At 33.2% G+C, this 23,382-nt stretch overlaps 1 protein-coding gene across 4 annotated transcripts in view; it reads right to left on the bottom strand.

Moving 5' to 3' along the window:
• LOC114325614 (annexin B9) overlaps positions 1-23,382 on the bottom strand; it is an 85,423-nt gene that overhangs the window by 31,871 nt on the left and 30,170 nt on the right. For 2 of the 4 annotated variants that reach the window (XM_028273718.2, XM_028273717.2), the window contains exons 1-2: positions 11,384-11,570; positions 6,579-6,960 (exon numbers count right to left, since the gene is read on the bottom strand). In XM_028273718.2, the coding sequence (XP_028129519.1) occupies positions 6,579-6,960; positions 11,384-11,515 (514 nt within the window). In that variant the 5' untranslated portion in view covers positions 11,516-11,570. Of the gene's footprint in view, positions 1-6,578; positions 6,961-11,383; positions 11,571-23,382 lie in introns of those variants that run through there. The other 2 variants (XM_028273719.2, XM_050662369.1) reach the window with 1 other exon arrangement.

Here is a 23,382-nt window from a genome sequence, read left to right as displayed (position 1 = left end):
GTGCTTCTTTATTTATAAAAAAATTGACAAATCTTTGTATGTTCTAGTTTTCGTTGTGCAAGATTTTAAAAAATTTTAATTTTTTAAAAAAGGTTTAGATTGCAAAATTATTATTCAAAATCTAGTCAATTTTAATGAAATTTGGTGGACGGTTTTAGCACATTACAAAAATTTTCTAAGCGAATTAGGAAGGTTCCAAGTGTAACCTAAGTGATGGAAAATCATCGAATAAGGACAGGCTTGCTTTGCCCCCTTATTTTATATTTATTGCTATTTTGCAGCAAGGGTGATAAATTAAGACATTTTTAGCCAATCGCATCTGATAAAAAATTTAATTATCTTTGTTTTATTCCTGTACGACTTTGTCTCAAAATGAATCGTTTTAAAGTTATACCAAAAAAAGTAGAAAAAAAAACGAAATTTTTTGAAATTTTTAAATATTTTATTTTTTTATTAATGTTCCGGGCATATTTGAGAAGGAGCATAAATCAATTATTATTAACGAAGTTATCACCTAACTTTATCCATAAAAATCTGAATGCCACCTCTCACATCCACCTAAAAACAGATCCTTACTGGTCTATAATACAAAAACAAAAAACTATAATTCGAGAAGCCATTTTTCTTCAAGAACGTTTGACAGCTATAATAAAGGATAATACATTTTGCTATATATTGCTGATCTATGTCAAGAGCAAGAAAAAGATAAACTCTACGTCAACCAAACGAGAAAAGAGTGAAGCACTACAACTACTTCGGCTCAATAATAAACGAAGAATGGACCAACAACCAAGAAATAATAGCGCGCATCTGAAAAGCTAGATCCACCTTCAACTAGAGCCTCTTTCTTTGCATAAAAGTAAGAATGCTGCGATGCTACGTCTTCTTTGGCTTGTTTCATAGTGTTGAATCGTGGACCTTGAACGAAGATGTCTGTGGAAAATTTGAAGTATTGAGATGTGGCTATATAGAAGAATATTTAAAATCGAGTGGACTGACCGGGTCACAGATGAGAAGGTCCTCAGAAGAATGAAGAAGAACCGAGAGGTACTGACCACCACCAAATCTCGAAAGTTACAATACTTCGAAGACATTATCAGAAATGAATCTAGATGTGCCCTCCTACAAGCCATCCTGCAAAGGAAAATATTTGGGAAGCGAGGAAGAATAATTTCATCCTGGTTAAAGAACCTCAAAACCTCGTTCAACACAACATATTATGTGCATTCGCACATTTCGCACTGCGGCAGAAAAGATAAAGATTGCCATGATGATCGCCAACATGTCACGCCTAGGCACATCAAGAAGAAGAATGCCTAGATATTAACCTAAAAAAGTTTTACAGCAAGGTTTATTCCAAACAAAGAAATGCAGAACTATTTATTTTGGTAATCATTCTTTAATAATAATGTGAAATACATGCTCCGTGGGTGGTTAACGAAAACAATTAACTTAAATTAAAATAAGTGTAAAACAACGAACCTTAATATATTTATTTATTTTTTGTTAAAAAAGGCGCGTAAGAGGGTTTGTTGTTGTTTGGGCCCAGCGAGGGTTGTATGACCAACCGGTGCCAGCTGGGGTTGTGTATCGACTGATGTGGCTGAACTAAAAAAACATGCCTGTGGTTTTACGTTGAAGACTAATTTATCGACATAAAGAGGCTGGCCCTTTATCTGGTGTTTTAAAAGCTGAAAACACTTCTGTAGTTTTAAGAAGCGTCTTCGAATACATTTAAAAAGTGATTTATTGACATATCAGACATATCAGTATGATCAGTTAACTATTTAATGGGGAATTTGTTTTCCAGATAAAAACATTAATTTTATACAATCTGGTTTTGTATTTTAGGAGCGAAACACAGTTGAATTTTAAATGACCCACATTATTTTCGTTTAGAAAAGAAAGTTAATATTTAAAATTAGCAATTAAAAAAATAACAAATGAAGCATGTCGTTATATGCATAATAATAAAATTTATGTTCTTTCGATTTCACAAGAGTTCCTCAACAGATTTCATGTTTTTCCCTTGTTAGTGTGCTCTAAAAAGTTATCAGGATGATAGTTTTTTTTAAATCGACCGGTGAATCAATATTTTAATATTTTAGCGCTGGAGTGATACTAAAATTAGAATCCAACACTACAACACTAGAGTTCCGGATTTAGATAGTAATAACGAAGCCCACTACGCTTCTTTCTAGATTAAAATTGTTCTCGAAAAGTTTTTCTGGTTGTCAGATGAATGAAAAAGTTGGAAATGAGCGATAAAAAGATATGCCTTATGGAAAAACACTTCCTTAGGGATTATATTCGAAAACATGTGTTAAACGGGTGTTTGTTATCTTGATAGTTTGTGTGAAGAGAGAAATTTATTCGTAATTGGAGAAAGGCAAAATTGCAATGTCAAACGTATGTCCAGAGTGTCAAAAAGAAGATTTGAATCTCATTTTTTTCAAATATAAAAAATACATAAAATAAGCGAAAGATCTAATAAAAAATTAATCAACATTAACATTTTTCCCTCCACATAATATGTGCTAGCTACTGCCTGTAAATATGAAAATTGTAAATAGTGGTTTAATGGAATTTATCTGCATCTTAATATTTAAGTGTAGTTTATGCCCGATTGCACCAACAGATCTTAAGCTTAAGCCGAGAATATCATAAGAATTAATATAATATATTATAATATATTACAATAAGAATACCATAATATAATAATAGATATAATTGATAATAAGGTAAGGATCTAAAATTATGGTGCAACGTAAGTGATACTCAAGGAGGACCTATCTATAAGTAGAGCTTAGCTAAGGTGGAGCTTAAGATATGTTGGTGCAACCAGGCATTAGAGTCCTATCCTCTGTTTTACCCCATTTGTCGTACGCATAAAAGTGCATTATCTGGGAAATGTTATGAGAAATCAGCACTGTTACTCCCTGATGGCAGTCCATACTGCAAGGTAAAGTCAACGGTAAGCGGGGACCTGGTAGAACGAGAATAACATGGCTGCGGAATTTGAGAACATGGCTTAAGCTTAAAAAGGCACTTGAGAGACAGCCATATGGAATAAAAATCAACGGACAACTACTTAATGTGATAAGATATGCAGACGATACAGTAATTCTGTCAGATAATATTGAAGGTCTCCAAATTCTGCTTGATCGTATTGACGAGGTAGGAGAGGAAATGGGCATTAAAATAAACACATAACAAAACCAAATTTTTATTGTTTAGTCGTGACCCACATCCTAATTAATGCAAAGCTTCAATTAAACGGAGTCCAAGTTGAGAAAGTTCACAAAATGACATAGGTATTTGGGAACTGTGATAACGGACCAACTAGATCCAGACATAGAAATAAAACGTAGAATAGCAATGACTAAAACTACTTTTATGAAAATTAAGTCATTTCTTTGCAATAATCATCTCAGTTTAGAACTAAGACAAAGAACGGTCAAGTGCTAAGTTTGGTCCGTACTTTTGTATAGTGCAGAAGTGTGGACGCTAAAAGTATCGATCATGAACAGAATTGAAGCATTGGAAATGTGGATGATTCATAGACGGATGCTGAAGATACCCTGGACAGCACGAAAAACTAATGAAGAAGTACTAAGCAAGGTCAACAAAGATAGAGAACTGCTAAAGACTGTTACAGCATCGAAAAATGTCTTATCTGGGACATATAGGGAGCGTTCAAGTATTACGTAACGCAATTTTTGAAGATTTTTGACCCTCCTCCCCCCATGTAACGCACCGTAACGTTTTTATGTACCCCCCTCCCCCTACCTAAACGTTACGTAACACCCAAGTCACCATTTGAACCTAAATGGGAAACTAGGTTGCGAAAAGTACCGGAAGCCCGGTAAAAGAACTTTGTTATTATTTTAATCGCATTTGAGGTAATAATAAAAACTTACAATCATCATCCAGCCTCAAAAGTCCACTGCTGAACATAGGTCTCCTCCCCTCGTTTCCAACCACGTCTATCCTGCGCCGCTCTCATCCAGTTTTTATTTAGCTTTCTTACGTCGTCTGTCCATTTTGTAGGCGGTCAACCGGCGCTTCTCTTGGTTTCTCTTGGCCTCCATTCCAGTAACCTTTTTGTCCATCGCCCATGTGTCATTCTCGCTATGTGTCCTGCCCATCTCCACTTCATGTTAGCTATCCTTTTGATGACGTCAGTCACTTTTGTTCTTCTCCTGATTTCTTCGTTTCTGATTTTGTCTCGCAGAGTTCTTCCCAACATTGACCGCTCCATTCTTCTCTGCGTTACTCTTAGTTTGGTAGCCGAGGTTTTAGGTAAGGTAAATGTTTCTGATCCGTACGTCAAGACTGGGAGGACGCACTGATCAAATACCTTTCTCTTTAGGCATATGGGCAACTCACTCTTAAAAGTTTCTCTCAGTTTTACAAATGCTGCCCACCCAAGAATGATTCTTCTTTTTAGTTCATGTGTCTGGTTATCCCTGCCAATCGTAATTTCATGTCCCATGACATGAAATATATCCAAAACTTAGAATAATAATCTTTTATTACTAATTTTACATTTACATTTACATTTTCCCTGCTTGGCCCCATCCTTACATATATTTTTGGCTTCATCCTTTATTGTTATTCTCATGCATTCTTCTATTTGATCTTTTTTAATAAAAACTTAAAATAAAATAACATATTTTTTATTTCAATATTTTATTTTGCTTAGTAAAAATTTTTGTATAACAAGTAATATACGATGTTGCCAGTAGTTTCGGAAAAATAGTGAAAAAAATGTGTAAAACTTTTTGTTCTTCAACGCCCTGTATCGTGAAAACGCATGCCGTTACAAAAATTTTATACTAAGCAAACCCCAATTATTTTTCAGTTTTTCACCTATCTTAGAGATCGTGTTACCTTTTTCTGAAACACTCTGTATATATAAGAAGGCACTTATGGAATAAAATTATTTCTGTCCTTGTTTTAATCAATTTTAAAAAACGCTGAGACCCGTAGATTTTCATATATAAAAATGTGTGCTTTTTAAACATAAATTTATATGTACAGGGTGATTCATGCAAGACTACCGTAGTCCATAAGCTTTATTTTTTAACACCCTGTATATTTTTATATGTTTAAAAGCTGCTTAACAATTTGAATTTATGGTCTTTGTGAATAATATAGGGTGATCATTTAAAATTATAATGTATGGAAACCACTTATGGAATAAAATTGTTTTTGTCATGTGTCATTCTTTTAGAAAATTATAAAAACTCTATAGGATACGTCAACTTTTAAATTCAACTATGGACTATTTAAACATAAATTTGAATATACATTATACAGGGTGATTCACTCAAGTCTAGCATAGTCCATTATCTTTAATTTTAATTAAATACCCTGTATAATTTTGTTTTTAGAAGCTGCTGAACAACCTCATCTCAAAAATGTGTATTATGTAGGGTCTATTATGAATAACGCAAGGTGAAATGTTGAAATTCACTTGAAATTTTTGAAATTTTGAAATCACACTTTAAATAAGGGTACTATTTTTTTTTAAATATCTATCAATTTTCTAAACTAAGTATCAATATAGTGGGTTTTGTACTTAATTCTTTTTATTTAAAGACATTTTTAAATAATTTGAAAATTTGCGTATTTAAAACATTAATGAATACCTACTGTAGAAAACGATTTCAGAAAACAAACATGATTTATGAACATGTAGTTCCCTTCTGCAACCTCTTAAATAACATCTGTATCTTTTAATATTTTGTTGTGGAGACAGGTCCATCTAATTATTGGAAACACGTGTTACTGTGCTTCATCTGTGTTACAAATTTTAAGATTTTTTCACTTGAATAGGTACTATTTATTGTTCTGTTGTCGGAACATAAGCGGAGCGTGAGAGTGCAACATAATACAATTCAGGGGTCTATGTAAGTCATAAATGAAATTCCGTAGTTTTTTTTTCATTTAAGTTAAAAAAGAATCCACAAGGAAAAAGTTTTCCTGTAGTTGGCTGTATACCATGTAATACAAAAAATAGTAAATCCTTTATAAAAGGTATATATTTACCTTAAAATATATACCTTTTATAAAGGATTTACTAATTTTTTAAAAAAGAATGTTACGTAACGCGCTGTTCGAACCCCCTCCCCCCTATATAACGCGGCGTAACGTTTTACAAGACCCCCCCTCCCCCCAAATTGCGTTACGTAATACTTGAACGCTCCCATAGTGAGGGGAAGTCGATATAAAATATTACAACTGATCCTTAAGGCAAAATAGAGGGCCGTAGAGGTGTAGGAAGAAAACAGGTTTCTTGGTTAAAAACATTCGTGAATGGACTCAACGTGAATGGACAGATATCAAATGCAGGACAATTATTCCATATTGCAGAAGACCGAGAAGCCTTCGCAATAGTGATCGCCAACGTCGTATAATTCTGATATGGCACGTGAAGAAGAAGAAGAAGGCTTAAACAAACCTCAACAGAACTGTTTCGAGTCGCAGCGAGCAAGGTTATGATTGCCAATATGATCTCCAACATCCGAAACGGATGGGAAGCAGAAGAAGAAATAAATACCTAGGGTACTTACTTTGTTCATAAAATTGTGCGATGGTACGGATTCCGTAGTTGGACAATGTGCACAAGATCTCGATGATAGCTTCCTCATCGGTACCCATTCCGGCTACGGCATCGTGCAGTTCTTTGGCATACAATTGTGGCAGTGGAGTCATGAGGGCTACCATCACATCCTCGAACTTACCCCCCAATTCGCTCTTCAACTCTGAGACGAGGTCTTTGCCGTAGGAGGTCTTGAAGGTTTCGGCGATCTCGAGACGTTGGACGATGCCTCTACGGGCCAGGACGTCGATGATGGCTTTCTCGTCGGTGCCGAAACCTTTCATGGCCTTCTTCAAGGTGGCGGCATCTGCCACGGGGTCGAAGGGATCGGCGGGGTAGACAGTGGGTGTACACTGCAAAAATAAAAGAAAGAAATTTAAAATATCAAATAAACATAAACAGAATATATTTTTGTTTCTTGTAACGAATACTAAATCAGGTGTACATTGTAGAGCCGGTCCTGAACAGGCGTTACCTGTCTGTAGACCAAACGTTCTCGATGCGTTTCTGTAGTGTATTCTGGATATTTCGAGAAAACGGAGCCAGAGTATATAGATAAAGAAATTTATATTGTAAGAGTTAGTCTGAGTATTCGGTTTATCTCGTATTGTAAATCATATATTAATGTATAGATATTATATAAATTAATTATGTTTTATCAAAAATTTTATAATTTTACCACCTTCAAAAACCCAAAAAACTGGTTTTTCTCCATTACCAGAGAACGGTAGTTCTCGTCAGTGGCGCACACCCACACCCTCCTACACGCGACACTACATATATTATACACGAAATTTACGATTTTGTAAATCTGACTGAATTGAAAATTGGGCCAATTCCCATCTTAAAGTTCAGGAAAAGACTCATCCGTTTATATGTCAACCATCCATTTTGGTCCAAGGGTATGGATTTTACGGCCCTTCCTATTTAGGGTCTGTTTTTCGTTCTCGTCCCAAAAACTTCGAAAATCTAAGTCTGACCTTGGCGGCTTCTAATAGTACTGATCATTACCTTTCCAACGCATGTCTAATTTTGAAAATCGGTTATACCATTCAAAAGTTACCGAGCACCAAAATATGACTCAATTTTTATTTAAAAAGGGGAAAAGGTTTGTGGATATGTATGTATTGTTGTAGAATTGTTTTTTTTTTGTAAAGAAATTCAGAAAAAATTAAATTTGTATCAACGACCATAAAATGATAGTTTTTCATCAGCTTGTATTTTCATCACCAAAATTGTTTAGAATTTAATTTTGCTATTAAGCAAGTGTTTCGGGGAAAAAGTGAAATGACTAATAAGTGATTCGACAAAATACATGGGACATGAACAAACATTTCGGTGATTAGAAAGTGGACATCGTTGACGAAAACAAAGACGGCTTTAAGATCCTTTCCGGGAAGGTTTTTAATTTGGTTTACAATTGTATGAGGTTTTAGATGTTAAAGTAGAAAGTAGGAAATAACTCATTATGATATCTCTTGAAAAATGACAAATTGGAAAAGTTCTGTGGAAAAATATTTGTTTCAGAAGAAATGGGTATGAATGGTTTTGAGAGAGGCGTGTTTTTGATAGAGTGGGAAAGATAAGGTAGAAGGGAGAAGAAATTAGGAGTCAGAATTTGGCGAGAGACGAGAGGTCACTGTGTAATTAACATCGGTGGAAGGCAGTCCAGTTTTTTGTTTTAAAAGTTTAGTAATCAGTGTAGAGTGTGTGTAATCGGCCTTTGCGAGCAGAATCAAATGGAAACCAAATTGTCGACCGGTTGAAGAGTCAATTTTCCTGGTCCGAGGGAGCTTCTTTTGTTTTGTCTAGAACGAGTAGCTGATTAATATCTTTTTGCATAAGATATCGAACAAGGAAAACTGAGTAACAGAATTCGAGTAAATCCTGTATGATTTTTGGAAGCAGTCGTGACGAGAGGGACTTTTTCGCAACATCCAGAGAGTACGTGTTTGGGAGAATCAAGGACGGCGCAATCCAGAGAACGAGGCAGTGAAGAAACAAAAAGGTCAGTCAAATTATTTGTCGGAATGGAGAAAATTTGTTTATATCAAACCCATATTTGTTTATTTGTTTATTGAACTTTTTTTTACGTAGTTAATCATTTAAAATTTAAGAAATCAAGTCAAAAGAAGAAAAGTAGATTTTATTCAATTTAGTATGAGTAAATAATAAATTAATTAAATAATTTTTTTGTCAAAACAAGGAGATATCAGAGTTAGAGTTTAATTGATTAAGTAAGAGATTGTTGCAACAAAGTTTAAATTTAATATTTTTTGAATCACATGTACACGGCTTATTTGATAAAAATAATAGATTACATTTATATGATATTGAGTGTTTTCAATTTCCCTGTTTCCACCCTGGAAGAAGTAAGCAATCAGAAATATTAGAAGCCACAGATCACAGGTATTGCATCCAATATAAAATTAGCCCTGAGAATAAAATTGATTGGAAAATTTAATTTGAATTTAGTTTTTGTTTTACATAGGCAGTAAATAAAATAATTGAATAATTAATTAAAGTAAGAATTTGCTAATCAATCTAATTAAATAGATATAATAGAGCATAACAGTATGTATGTGGAAAAGTTACACCGATCTGAATTTTTTTTATATGTTTGAAGAGGGGGTCAGGGCCGATTTAGAACCGGTGTAGTTTGTGGCTTTTGCCCATCCATAAGCCAGCTATAGGACTTGGTAGGTACAAAACGGCATATTTTTTGGGGGTGTATATATTCGGTTCAAGAAGAGACAATGGTGTCTAAACCGTCAGGATCAGACATACACACAACTCAGTATAGCCGAAAAACTGAAAAACTAAACTTTGAAAAATTTGACTCAAAATTTCAACTTACGAATTGCGCCAATAACTGAGCGTTTGTAGGACTCTAGACGAATGTAACGGTGTATACCCCATATCCGGAAAAATTCGAATTTGTAAGTTATAGGCCTCATAAGTATGATCAAATCTATTTCCCATGGGAAAAACGGTTTTTCAAGCTCAATAATTCCTGTAATAGCTTTAGTTATCATACTTGACCTTAGATGCATCAGATACTACTTGTCAATACGTTTCAAAGACATGTTTAGTGATCAAAATCGGTTAAGCCGTTTAGAAGTTATTAAGCTGCAAAAGTATAATCCAGTTAACGATTATTCCCGAAATGGCTTATGTAGTTGTAGTAGTTACGACGCTAAATTTGATCTGGCAATCCGAGTTCATTTACCGATCATCCCAATATTTTTTTCAATCTATTTCGAATAGAAAAAAAATCTAGTGTACATTCGATGGACCCTAGATCATTTGCGAGATAATGCGACAAAGGCAACCATTTATAAATCTTAACGTGTAATCGAGAAACATTGCATTAAACTTCATACATTTAATTTATAAATAACTAAAATAAAACTAAAATTTTGTTTTGCATCAAAATTAAAATACATTTTCGCGCCACGTAATATTCATACCAGATCTTTTGTAGCTGGAATATTGTATGTGCCGCTCATTTTTACGGCGTTAAAATAGATAAAATCAAAGTTTTTTTTATAGGTTATACACCTAGAATTTGAGGTACTGATTCCTTTAGGACTAGGACATTCAAAAATTAAGCGAAACACATTTGACCCAAAAAAATATTACTCGAGTTTTTTAAGGGTTTTTGCGATGCAATGATATTTTTTGAGATTGGTGCAACCTGAATCAATGCGGCTCAAATTTATATTTAAAAAATATGAAAAATAATAATTTAAGGCCTCAAAGAAGCAAATACAATCACTGTTTATGCGAAAAACCTGGTTTTCAAGGGTTATTCCTTCAAGTGCAGACTACTTTCGATCTTTATTTGATAATGAACCACCAACAGCAGAAGTGACAACAAACGAAGGAATAAACATTTAGGATTGAGAAGTAAAGGCAGCATTAAAGAAATTAAAAAAATAGAAAATCACTAGATGGCATAATGCCGCTTTATGAACTCCCAATACCCCACCCCCAAAGTACGAAGGACGAGATGTAACCAACCAACTATTAAAATTAATCCAAAAAATAATAGAACAAAACAGAATACCACAAGGATGGACATCAAGCATCCTAAACTTCCTAAAACATGGACTTCCTAAAACAAATCTACGAGATATAAACTGGAGCTGGAGCTAGAAAAATAAAAATATCGGAAAAAAATGAAAGGCAGAATTTACAAAACAGGCATTAGACCAATAACGACAAACGCAGTAGAAACACGACTTGCCACAGGAAGAATAAAAGAATGCTATAAACAGCATAGACGAAAACTCTTAGAAAAATCAATGGTAAGACACTATGGGACAGACCTAAAAGTACGGATATACGACGGAGATGCAAAGTGGACATCAGTAAGAAACAGAAGAGAATAATGGAACAATCATATAAGCTCAATGACTACCAATAGAGTAGTAAGGACGATCAGTGTAAAAACAATGGAACCACAATTTACTGAAGGCACATTGGAAAACAGACAGAAAAAACAAAAGAAGAAGAACCTACATTGAAGGGAGAAACAATTTTAACACATACATCATCAGACACGTGAAAGTGATTGCTAAGAATAACTGTATGAGAAAGAACTTGATGAATCTAAAATAGAAAAGGACTCATATAAAAGAAACATCGAAAGTCGCTTTTTGTGATACGTAGGTCCTTTTCAAGAAAAGAGACATCAATCTACGATAAATAATGAAGTACATAAGTGAAAAATGACAAATTTCTGCTTGATTAGGAAGTTCTAATTTAGCTTACTATTCTGTATCTGATTCTTTGAACCTCGAGTTCTTCTGCTCTATCTGCAGGTACCACAGTGAATTCTTCTTCGACTTCACCAACCACAACACCTTCATCGCTTTTTATAATAGAAAGAGCTTTTCGTATCATCGTTATATGTCACCAAACACGCCCGATCTAGTACTACTGATAATCAATCGAGCATCAATTTGATTAAGTAACTGGCAGCTTGACAGAGTTTTACAACCAATATGTTCTTTCAACAACCTTATCTTTATTATGTCATAGTTGGTTTTTTGCATATTATACGAAATCTGTTGAAATGTTGCTTCCTATATGCAGCTGCAGTTTTTATAGTAAATAAAGCAGTATATTTTATACACGGCTAATAAGAAAGTTAAGAGGAAATTGTAAAAAACTTCTTCGATTAAATGTTTTCATTTGGGTACTTGTGTCGAATTTATGACAGCATATTGGAGGTGAAGAAGAAAGGTCCAAATAGAAAAGGCAATGGAAAGAATGTAAAAGTAGGGTTACAGGAACTTATAATAGACAATACGGAATGGAGATAGGATAAAGAGAGGGACGAATTAACTTCTCATGGAGTCATACAATATACGCGACGTATATTCACTTTAAAAACTGAATAATAAACTGGACGAAGCGAAGATGATGACCTGATAAGAACAAGGGAAACGAAGTAGCACGAATGAACAACAGACCAATATAGGTCTGGATCCCGCGTATGAAAAAAAAGTTGATTAATAGCAAGCTGAAAATTTGTTAATAGCTTAAGGGTGTCTAGTCGGATAAACTTTGATATATGGGAACACTGGAACAGGGGCAGTTTTAATTGTGAAACAGGTTAAAGATTTGGAACGGCCAGACCACGAAAACGGCACATTTATTTTGTCCGACAGAATAGACTTAAACTCTCCGAACAGAGATTAAACTCTCATGCAAACATCAGACTGCTATTTATCACCTGTCATAATTCCTGTCATTTGACATATTCTACATGTCCCACTCATTAAAACGCCCATTTGGTGATAAATAGCAGTCTGATTTTTGCATGAGAGTTTAATCTCTGTTCGCAGAGTTTAAATCTGTTCTGTCGGACAAAAGACATGTGCCGTTTTCGTGGTCTGACCGTTTCAAATTTTTAACCTGTTCCACAATTAAAGCTTCCCCTGTTCCAGTGTTCCCATATATCAAAGTTTGTCCGACTAGTCACCCTTAAGCTATTAACAAATTTTCAGCTTGGTAATAATCAACTTTTTTTTCATACGCGGGATCCAGACCTAATATGAAAGAAAACATAGAGAGAAATATAGAAAATAGGAAAGCAAGAATTGTTACTATTAAATTATGGACCTGGAATACCAAAACGTTATAGAGGAAGGGAACAATAACAATAAAGAGAAAGAAATAGAAATGGAGTTCGGAAATGCAAATTTAGATTTCCTAGCTTTAATCGAAACGAGAAAGAAAGGCAAAGGAAAAATAGAACTAGAAAATGGACCTTTGACGTCATACGGTTGAGTTGATAAGAAAGAAAAAGTGTATACTACAATCACAATCAAGATACGCTAGAACTAAACAAACCAAGACACGTTACAAGGAGCACTCCTGAATCATGATTTACAAAGGATATAAATTGTAAATCCCAAATAATGATTTACACAGTTTATACATTGTAAATTATGATTCAGGAGTGCTCCTTGTAACAGTTAACGTGTCTTGGTTTGTTTATTTCTAGTGCATCTTTATTGTGACTTTAGAATAGGTTATATTATAATACACGCCAATAAAAGAAAATTCTTGCAGAAATGGAAAGCTATATGTATTTACAAAAGAAAAGGAATGGCCAGTTGACAATTATTTACAGCTTTCTCCCGATACCAGCCAGTATTCTTAGTACATAAAAACTCTAGTCTAGTACATTAAAAAACTGATCATGATTAAAAATCCCTTTGATTAAATAAACTAAAGTGATAATAATTTAATTTATTCTTAATCAACAACAGTAAAAATATTTTTGTCGTAAACATTATTGATTCAAATGCTATTCTTGTGTATGAGTCATACCTTGTCTATTAATTATTCATATACTGGATCACCCACTATTTTTCTTCTAGTAAACAGTTTTAAAATCATTAGTTAGAGTGGGTGTATACGATCGAGTAAAGAAAGCTTTGCTGCATTTATTGAATGAATGAACAATAAAAAAAAAATTAAGACCAGAACGGATCTGAATCTTGAATGTGAAAGGTGGGGCATTCTGCATTTTGCAGAAAAAGTTATGGTAACTTCAGTAATAATAATTTGATTTTCCTGTCTTGCAAATAAGTCGGGAATATTAATAAAAAAATAAAAATACTTAAAATAAAATAATAATAAATTAAAATATTTAAAATATCGTTTTTTTTATTTATTTTGGAGCAAAGTCGTAACGAAATAAAAAAATTTCATTTCATTTTCCGAAAGAAAAAGGTAATGGTTCAAAGATTTCCATCCTGTTGTTTATAACTTCGTGGCAAATGCGTGTAAACTTTGACCAATTGTATCTCAGGAACCACTTTTCGTAATTCAACGTTTTTCTGTTCTTTTAAAGAAGCATCTTGCCTAGTCTTTTCTATCGCCCTTTAATTTATTGCCTATTTAATTTAAACTAATATTTAACGAAATATTCTATTTATTTAAAAGCCAAAAAATGGTTTATAATTTTAAAACATTCCTGAGGCCGCCAAAATAATCAGATTTCAATACTATGAAGTATGTTGGATAAGTGGAATGCCACTTTATATGTAAAATAATTGGCAAAATTCTATAGGGTCTGATTTTTGTTGTGCCACATTTTAAACAATTTCTATTAAAAAAATTATTATGCGAAATCTATTAAATCAATTTTAATAAAATTTGGTGAACTGTTTTATTATATTATGGTAGGGGAGCCCAAGCGGGGATTTTTGCAGTTACTCGAGCGCGTCAGATTATTACATGGTGAGAAACCTTGTATCCTGAAAATGTGCCTCTACCATATATTGGCTCTTAATGCAGGGGAGTTCGTTAAAGGGGGCCGAAAAAAAATCTCTCCTTAGAAAAACTCGAAATCGTCAGATTAAGATAAGGTAAGTTAAGTACATGCAAAACAGTGTATATTTCAAAAATCTGACGATTTGAGCGGGGCGTAAGGAAATGGGTGTGTCCCAAAGTTTCACAAGAAAAAAGCGAATATTTCGAGAAATGAATGACAGATCGAAAAAGTAAAAAATACGTACTCAATATTTTTCAAAAATCTATCGAATGATACCAAACACGACTTCCCACGGAGAGGGGTGGGGGGTAAATTTAATATTTTAAATACGAATCCCGCGATATTTCGCCAAATGAACATCAGATCGAAAAACTGAAAAATACACTTAAGTATTCAATAGTTTTGAAAAATCTATCGAATGGCACTAAACACGACCCTCCACGGAGGTGGGGTGGGGGGTTACTTTAAAATCTTAAATAGGAGCCCCCATTTTTTATTGCAGATTTGGATTCCTTACGTAAAAAATAAGTAACTTTTATTCGAGACATTTTTTCGAATTATGAATAGATGACGCTATAATAATCTAGAAAAACGATTGTTGGAAATGGAAATTTAAATTAAAAATGGACAAGTCTCCACTACAACGGAAAACTTTACTTAACTTTTTTTGGTTTTAGGACCTACTCTTCACAACCCAATAGGTCCCCAAAGCGCTCGAGTGACTGCACATTTAGCATACTTTGCTCCCCTACCATTATAGGCGAATTATGAAGGTTCTAAGTGGTTAAAAAATATTGAATAAGAAAAGGTTTCTTTCCTCCTTTTTTTGTATTTATTTCAATTTTGCAGCAAGGGTATAAATTTTTAAATTTTGTAACCAATCGTATCGCTGTTTTATTTCAGTACTACTTTGTTACAAAATTAATTATTTTAAATTTATAAACAAGGAAAATAGAAAAAAAACCATGTTTATTTTTTAGTCAAATATTTTTATTTTTTTTTTATTAATTTTCCCGACCTATTTGAGGGGGAGGATTCCACAACTTTTTCAGAATCAAAAAAATCAGTATGTCACCCACATCCACCTCAAAACAGAGCCGCCCTTGTCTATATTTATTTTACCCGACACTGCTCTTTTTTGTAGTATGGAGAATCATATCCAGTATTTTTGGCCAATAATGTACTGGTACATTCCATCTCAAATCACTCAGGCAAAAAATTTTAGATCTCCTTTAATTTTAGATTTGTCTGAAAATTGGTATATAGCTCCTCAGGGACGTAAAAATAAAAGGTCAACAAATCTTCTTCTTCTTTTTTCTCAAAATCTTATTTTATGCGATTTTACAGTGATTTGGTGTTTATTTAAACCAATTTGCATTTTCTATCTTAAAGTATCAATGAAAAATATAATATTTTAATAGAAGGAACTCAAAAATGTCATCATATGGCATTATAACAAGTTATTTTGATTCAAAACAAGTTTTTGATAAAATTTTATAGTGTAGAAAACGTTAAAATACCGTTTTTTACATTTTCCTCCATTCCCAAAATACGTCATCATCGATTTGGCTGAAAATTTGCCCACAGATAGCCAAAACATAGGACTTTAAGTGGTTAGAAGGATATGAATTATATTACAATACCAAAAAAGTTACATGCAGTAATATCAGACTCAAAAGTATATTAGTCCAGTCGGGATAGCATTTGACCTTGCATGCAGAGCTGCCCAAAATTTTATTTTTCTAATCTTTAGGGGAGTCAATAGTAGCCTAAATTTAAAATCACGAATGAATTCCTCCGTAACGTTAGTCGCCATCTTGATTTTAAAAGAGAACCTGTTTTGCTCCATATCTCCGCCATTTTTACCTTTTCGACAAAAATGGTAGGAACTGAAATTGTTCCAAATAAATCGTGTTTACAATTATTACAATATCTTTTTAACAATTTTTGTCGTGAGGTCGATATTTTCGAGTTAATTGTACTTACAGTAGACGCCTATATTTTTGACTATGATATTGCATGTAACTTTTTTGGTATTACAATATAACTCAAATCCTTCTCACCACTTAAAGTCTTATGTTTTGGCTATCTGTGGGCAAATTTTCAACCAAATCGATTATGATGTACTTTGGGAATAGAGAAAAATGTAACAAACGTTTTTTAACGTTTTCTACACTATAAAATTTGATCAAAAACTTGTTTTGAATCCAAGTAACTTGTTATAATGCCATATAATGACATTTTTGAGTCCCTTCTATTAAAATATTATGTTTTCCATTGATACTTTCCGATAGAAAATGCAAATTTGTTTAAATAAACACCAAATCACTGTAAAATTGCATAAAATAACGTTTTGAGAAAAAAAGAAGATTTTTTGACCTTAAAAATCTTATTTGTACGTCCCGCAGAAGCTATATACCAATTTTCAGACAAATCGGAGTTCCAAATTTTTTTGCTCCAAAATTGAGTGATTTGGAATGGAATCACCCTAGTATATTGTGGCATTTTTTTTAAGAATCTCATGTTTGTGACTTATTATCAATAGCAATATCCTGTCAAAAATATATATTAGTAAACAATTGATGCAACTATGTAATAAATAATATTAAAGCAATGAGATCATAGATGTAGTTAATTTATTTATAGCTGCAGTTTTTATTCGTTTACCAATGGTAAATTGCAAAAGAGGTCAAGAGCACTTGTACGTATTATATCGCTAGAATCATTAGAAATGATTGCATTACAGTCAACGACCATGGGGCGTAGGTTTTTAAATTGGACCTGTTAAAAGGTTTATAACACTCGGTATATAAAATTAGCATTTTAACTATTTTTTAAGAGTTCGTACTCGGTTTAGACGTAGCGTAAAACAGGAATCAGAGAAGTAGATCAGCATTTTATAGTATGATCCATTCGCTCATCCGGAAGAGAAGTGACACAACTAAAAAAAAAGCTTTTTTTCGGGAGAGACGAAAATGGATTTTTTAGATCTTAATTTAACTGCAAGTTTTAAACGGTAACTGCTAAAATTTATACATAAAAACGAAGAATATGGATAAGCGAATGTCTGTAATTGTGTAAGAAGCAAAACCAAAAAACTATGACATTTGATTTAACAAAGAAAAAAGATCAAAATTTTGAGTTATGTCACTTTTATTTTAAAATATTGGTCTTTTTTATTAATATTTAACGACAAATACTTAAAACCCGTCTTCTCGAAATACAACGGTTTTCGTGATAACTAACGGAACGTTAACGTCGAACGTCAGTGCATATCCTCAAAAGTGCCATTGTTCCAGAATAAAAATATTCATTTTACCGCCAAATTAATAATGACACTACCGCCATTTTACGAAGTTATAAGTAAACATTTATGTGACACTTTTTCTTATAAAAGTATAGGATTTTTTGAGTCAATTTAACAAGATAACTGAAATTATGCATTTTTTGAGTTGTGTCACTTTTCTTCCGGACAAGCGAATATGTTAATCAATTTGCAAGGTTTTTTCTTTGGCAGCTTTACAGCAAATAGTGTAAGCCCGTACAGGAGTAAATCTAAATGTACTGACTGAGGAAGAAGGGTGAAGGAACTATTGGAAGTGGAAGTGGAAAATAAAATTCCTTTAGCTGGCTGTATACCAAAACGTTTTCGGATTAACAAGTAATCCATCATCAGTGTTAAGCCCTAAAATGGTAAGTATAATCTAATTAATAAAAGACAATGTTGTAAAAGTTGGCTAAGGTTAAGAATTGACAGAGGCCATACTTACAATAGCATGCATGCGTGAGCCACCAAAAAGTTATGGGTAAAAAATCTTTAAAAGTTGCAAGATCTTAAATGATACTACATTTTATGATTAAAACAGATGGATGTTGCAAATATTCCTGGATATTACCCAGGGCAACACAGGACTCTAACCCACGTGGATGTGATATGAAAGGGATGAACCTCACATGTTGAAAATTGATTGTCAACTGAACTGAAAGGTGAAGGAACTTTAGAAGTATGTCAGAGACAGATTGTACAAAAAGAAACAAAAAATATAGCAGACTGAACCAACATGGATCTTCTAAGATATGTAAGTCTCAAAATTAAAGGCTGAATTTGAGAAAATTAAAGTAAAGAATATCAACAAAGAAAATCATAATGAAGAACACAACCGAGTATTTAAAGACAACAGTAAATGGTTTGGAACGTCTCTAGTATAGCCATATAGATGGAAAGAATACACTGAACACCTATTTTATGAACAAAAATTAGAACAATTAGAAGTTGACGGAGAAACCACGGGACCAGAAATAATGAAAGAGGAAGTTATTTATGCCATAAAACACACAAAAGGTTGAAAAGCTCCAGGACCCGATGAAATACCAATTGAACTATTGAAAATAATTGATGAAGATAATATTGATGTCTTTGGTAGACCTTTTTAACTCCATATACAAGACGGGACACATACCCAAAAAATGGCTTCTCTCAACTTTTGTAACGATTCCAAAAATCACAAATGCTAAAGATTGCAATGACTATCGGACAATTGCATTAATGAGCCACACATTGAAAACTTTCCTTAAAATCATACATAACAGAATCCACGTGAAATTAGAACAAGAAATAAGTGATTCACAGATGGGTTTTAGAAAGGGTCTAGGAACTAGAGAAGCGTTATTCGGAGGCAATGTTCTGACACAACGATGTCTGGATATGAATCAGGACATATATGCTTGCTTCATAGATTTTAAAAAAGCTTTTGACAGAGTTCAACATGAAAAGCTTTTAAGTATTCTTAAGACCAAAAACATAGATAGTAGAGATCTACAAATTATATCGAATCTGTATCAAAATCAGAAAGCAAGAGTAAGAGTCGAAGGAGAACTGACAGAGGAAGTAAGTATACGTTCGACAAGGGTGCATACTTTCACCACTCTTATTCAACGTCTACAGTGAAGTGATATTTCAAGAAGCTTTATTGTATATTGTGGAAGGTATTTTGGTCAACGGAAATAGCATTAATAATATTAGATATGCGGACGATACGGTCATATTTGCAAGTGACATGGGAGATCTACAGTACATAATACAACATGTATACAATGCATGTGAAAGGTACGGACTGCAAATGAAACTCAAGAAAACGAAATTAATGATATTCTCAAAAAAACCACAACATGTAGATAACGTGATCATCAATAATACAACGATCGAAAGAGTAACAACATATAAATATTTAGGAACGTGGCTAACCGAAGATGGAGATCAAACAACAAAATCAGATCTAGAATAGAAATGGCAAGAAACACGTTCATAAAATTGAAGAACTTACTTTGCAACCGTAACCTTAATCTAGAGATCCGCACAAGAATGCTACGTTGTTACGTTTTTCCTACTTTACTATACGGCATGGAAGCGTGGACAATAAAACAGTCTGAAATCAAAAAATTAAACTCCTTTGAGATGTGGTGCTACAGGAGAATCCACAGAATATCGTGGACTGAAAAAGTAACTAATATAGAGGTGTTACAAAGAATGAAGAAAGAATGTGAAGTCATAAAAACTGTTAAAATTAGAAAGATTCAATATCTGGGTCATATAATGAGGGGCGAGAAGTACGTATTACCTAGGTTAATTATGCAAGGGAAGATAAAAGGGAAGAGAAACCCAGGACGACGCCAAATATCCTGGCTAAGAAATTTGAGAGTGGTTCGGTTGCAGCTCATTAGAATTATTCAGAAGTTCGGCCAATAAAATTAAGATAGCGATGATGATTTCCAACCTCCGATAGAGGAAGGAACCTGAAGAAGAAGAAGTATAGCCATACGGGAAGAAATTGCAAATCTTCTGTCTTTAGGACATAAGTTTAGTGTGCCCTTTATTGGTAAAATGTCAAGAATAGATAGATTTATTGCAGACTGGAAAATATAGTGGATGATATTCCTGATGAATCAAAGTAATATTTTTCTCTTTTTTTTTGCTTCTCTCCATGTAACTTCTTTTTTGTAAAGTTATTGTCGTATTACATCGTTCCAAGTTTCTATATGCCTTGTTCTGTTTACCCTGACGATATTCTTTGTTTACTCAGGCTATCATGGATATCATGTGGTTTACCCAGTTTATTTTAAAAATTTTCTGGACATTACAAAACAAAATTAAAATTAAACAACAGAACCGCCATCTTCAGATAGCATTGCCGTCATCACAGTTCCTGTAGGTTATTTTGAACAGATACGGCACTGATAATTTCTCTATAGGACAAAAATACCAGGCCAATGCTTCTTTTTTTAACGTAATCCAAATCCATTATTACGTATGTAACCAAATGTGTTGCAGGAAGTCGTTGAGAGTGAATGTGATAACCGCTAACGTTAAGTATGATAAAAAGTCGAAAGCCAAACAGGAAAATGCTAATTTTAATGGAACACTATCGACACTTGAGGAAATTACCCAGGAGCGGATCTGACTAAGTGTTAAGAAAATCCGGTATCACTTAAAATACATTGATCTCTTACGAATGTTTGGTACTGGATTCTTTTTCAGAAATTTGAAGTGAGAGGAGTACGACAAAGAGATCCATTGTCATCATTGTTATCTAATATAGTATTTAAAAAAAGGTAATAAAGGGGGCCAATAACAGATCAGGTCATACAATGCGAATAAGTGTTACCCCCATTATTAACTTATTTATTTTTAGCACATAAGCAAAACGCTCGGACAGGTCGATTTTTAAAATAATTATAGTATTATACTATAATAATTATAGCATCAATGTTTCGAACTTTACGCGATCCCTCTTCAGGTGACAGGCATAACTTTGATTTTTTTAAATGGGGAAGTACATCATGTGACACCTCGTTGAAAAGCTTTTGAAGTAATGATTACAAAAATGTATAATACTCTACTCCTTTTTGAGAGCATAGGCGCAAAATTTCGGTCGAATTATTTTTAAATGTATTCATTTTTTTTTCGAATTCTGAGAAAACTAATAAGTATTTTTGAAAAATTTAAACGCAGAATAAAATATTACGGTATTATCGAGGATCTTAAGTCCCTGAGAACTTCTATAATGATTCTTTTTATAAATCACAGGGGTGAAAAAAAGAGAAAATTTAGAATGATTTTTAATTTCAAATATATCATTCAAAAGAAACTTTTTGTTTATTCTAAGGGACTTTCAGCCCTCAGTAATAATGTAATCTTTTATTCTGCGTTTAAATATTTCAAAAATACTTATTAGTTTTCTCAGGATTCGAAAAAAAATGAATGCGTTTGAAAATAATTCGATCAAAATTTAGCGCCTACGCTATCAAAAAAAAATTAAAGTATTACACATTTTTGTAATCAGTATTTTAAGAGCTTTTAAATGAGGTGTCACATGATGTACTTTCCCATTTAAAAAAATCAAAGTTATGGCTCTCACCTGAAGAGGGATCACGTAAAGTTCGAAACATTGATGTTATAATATGTTATAACATATATGTAGGGGAAAGAGGAGTGAGAGGGGCTGGTTCTAAAAGTTTTGTAAACAAAATATTTGTAAAAAGAATAATATTCTCACCTTCCTACATTTGGTAGATCAAAATATATAGGACTACGAAGGACCAGCAACCAATTGATTGCAAAATTATACGTTAGTATCAATAGGGGACAGCTAATAGTAGAATAATAAGTAGATAATAATTAAAATAATAAATCAAACTTAAATTGACATAGTTTATTTTTGTATTAGACACAAATAGTATTAGACACAAATTTTTGCAAGAAGTAAATAAAATGGACAAGAACAGGAAATAATGAGAAATTAAAAGTAATAAAAGTTATTTTGCCAACTAATCACCTATACCTAATTTTATACAAATGTTCTTAACTATATTGACATGCGGTAGAACAAAAAAGTTTATTTATAAAACAGGCAACCCTGCAATGCTGCAGCTTGGTGCCGTAATTTTGTACAGAGGTGATCAATTGGTACTTCTTCTAATTTAATTTTATAATGCAGGTACTTAAGATGCACAATAACTGAATTTAAGACATACTAACTTGATTAATAATGACTTGCTTTCATTTGAAAAGCGTTAGATTTAGCGTGCTTCCAGTGGGGAAGCGAGGAACGCACTTTTTACATCTTATTCGCTCAGAAGTTGGAGATGAAGTCTTTGTTTTAGGGGCGAAGGGAACTAGAGCAAGTTAGGTATACGATTTTGGGTTTGTAAATAAAATCAGACAAGCGCAGAATATATATGATTAGGAAGAAAGAAAGCATGTGTGCTGAGAGCGTAGGGTTTTAGTTTAGGGGGATAGAAAAATATTAGAATAGTTATTATTAAAATATTAGAATTACAAAAACTATTGTAGAAAAGACAATTTTCTACAATATATGTTATAATATAATATATATTGATGTTTGATTATTTTAAAAATCGACCTGTCCGAGCGTTTTGCTTATGTGCTAAAAATAAATAAGTTAATAAGGGGGGTAATACTTATTCCAGCGCACTGTATATATCATAAAAAACATCAATGTGTGGCATTCGCGAATGACGTAGTAATTCTGTCCAAAAGCAAGAAAGAATTAAGAAAGTTAGTGGAACAACTACATAGAAAAGGTAGCTCGAGAAAAAAGATTCTGCATAAATGGAATAAAAATTAAGTATGTGGTATGGTCTGACAAGGAATTTGAAGAGGGACAATTTAATAATAACGACGGATACAAGAAAAATGTATAAATTTGAATAGAGAGATTCAAATATTTGGGGACTATATTTTCGAGTAAACCAAGTATCCGGGAGGAAATACACAAAAGACTAATGTTCGTTGCTAATGGTTTTGGAAGTAGGTCGCCTATGGTGTTCATCAGAAGCAATATGATCAAAGTGCATTACATCAGAAGAGTATCTATGCCTTATATACGGCCAGAATTACGTTGGCCCGTTTTGAAGACAATTAAGTCGATTTGTTGCCTTGGCCCCCTAGATCTCCTGATTT

This window comes from Diabrotica virgifera, chromosome 9, assembly GCF_917563875.1.
Source record: "Diabrotica virgifera virgifera chromosome 9, PGI_DIABVI_V3a".
In the NCBI taxonomy this organism is placed as follows: domain Eukaryota; kingdom Metazoa; phylum Arthropoda; class Insecta; order Coleoptera; family Chrysomelidae; genus Diabrotica; species Diabrotica virgifera.
Note: the sequence above shows the minus strand (reverse complement) of the source record. Positions and strands in the feature narration are given on the sequence as shown.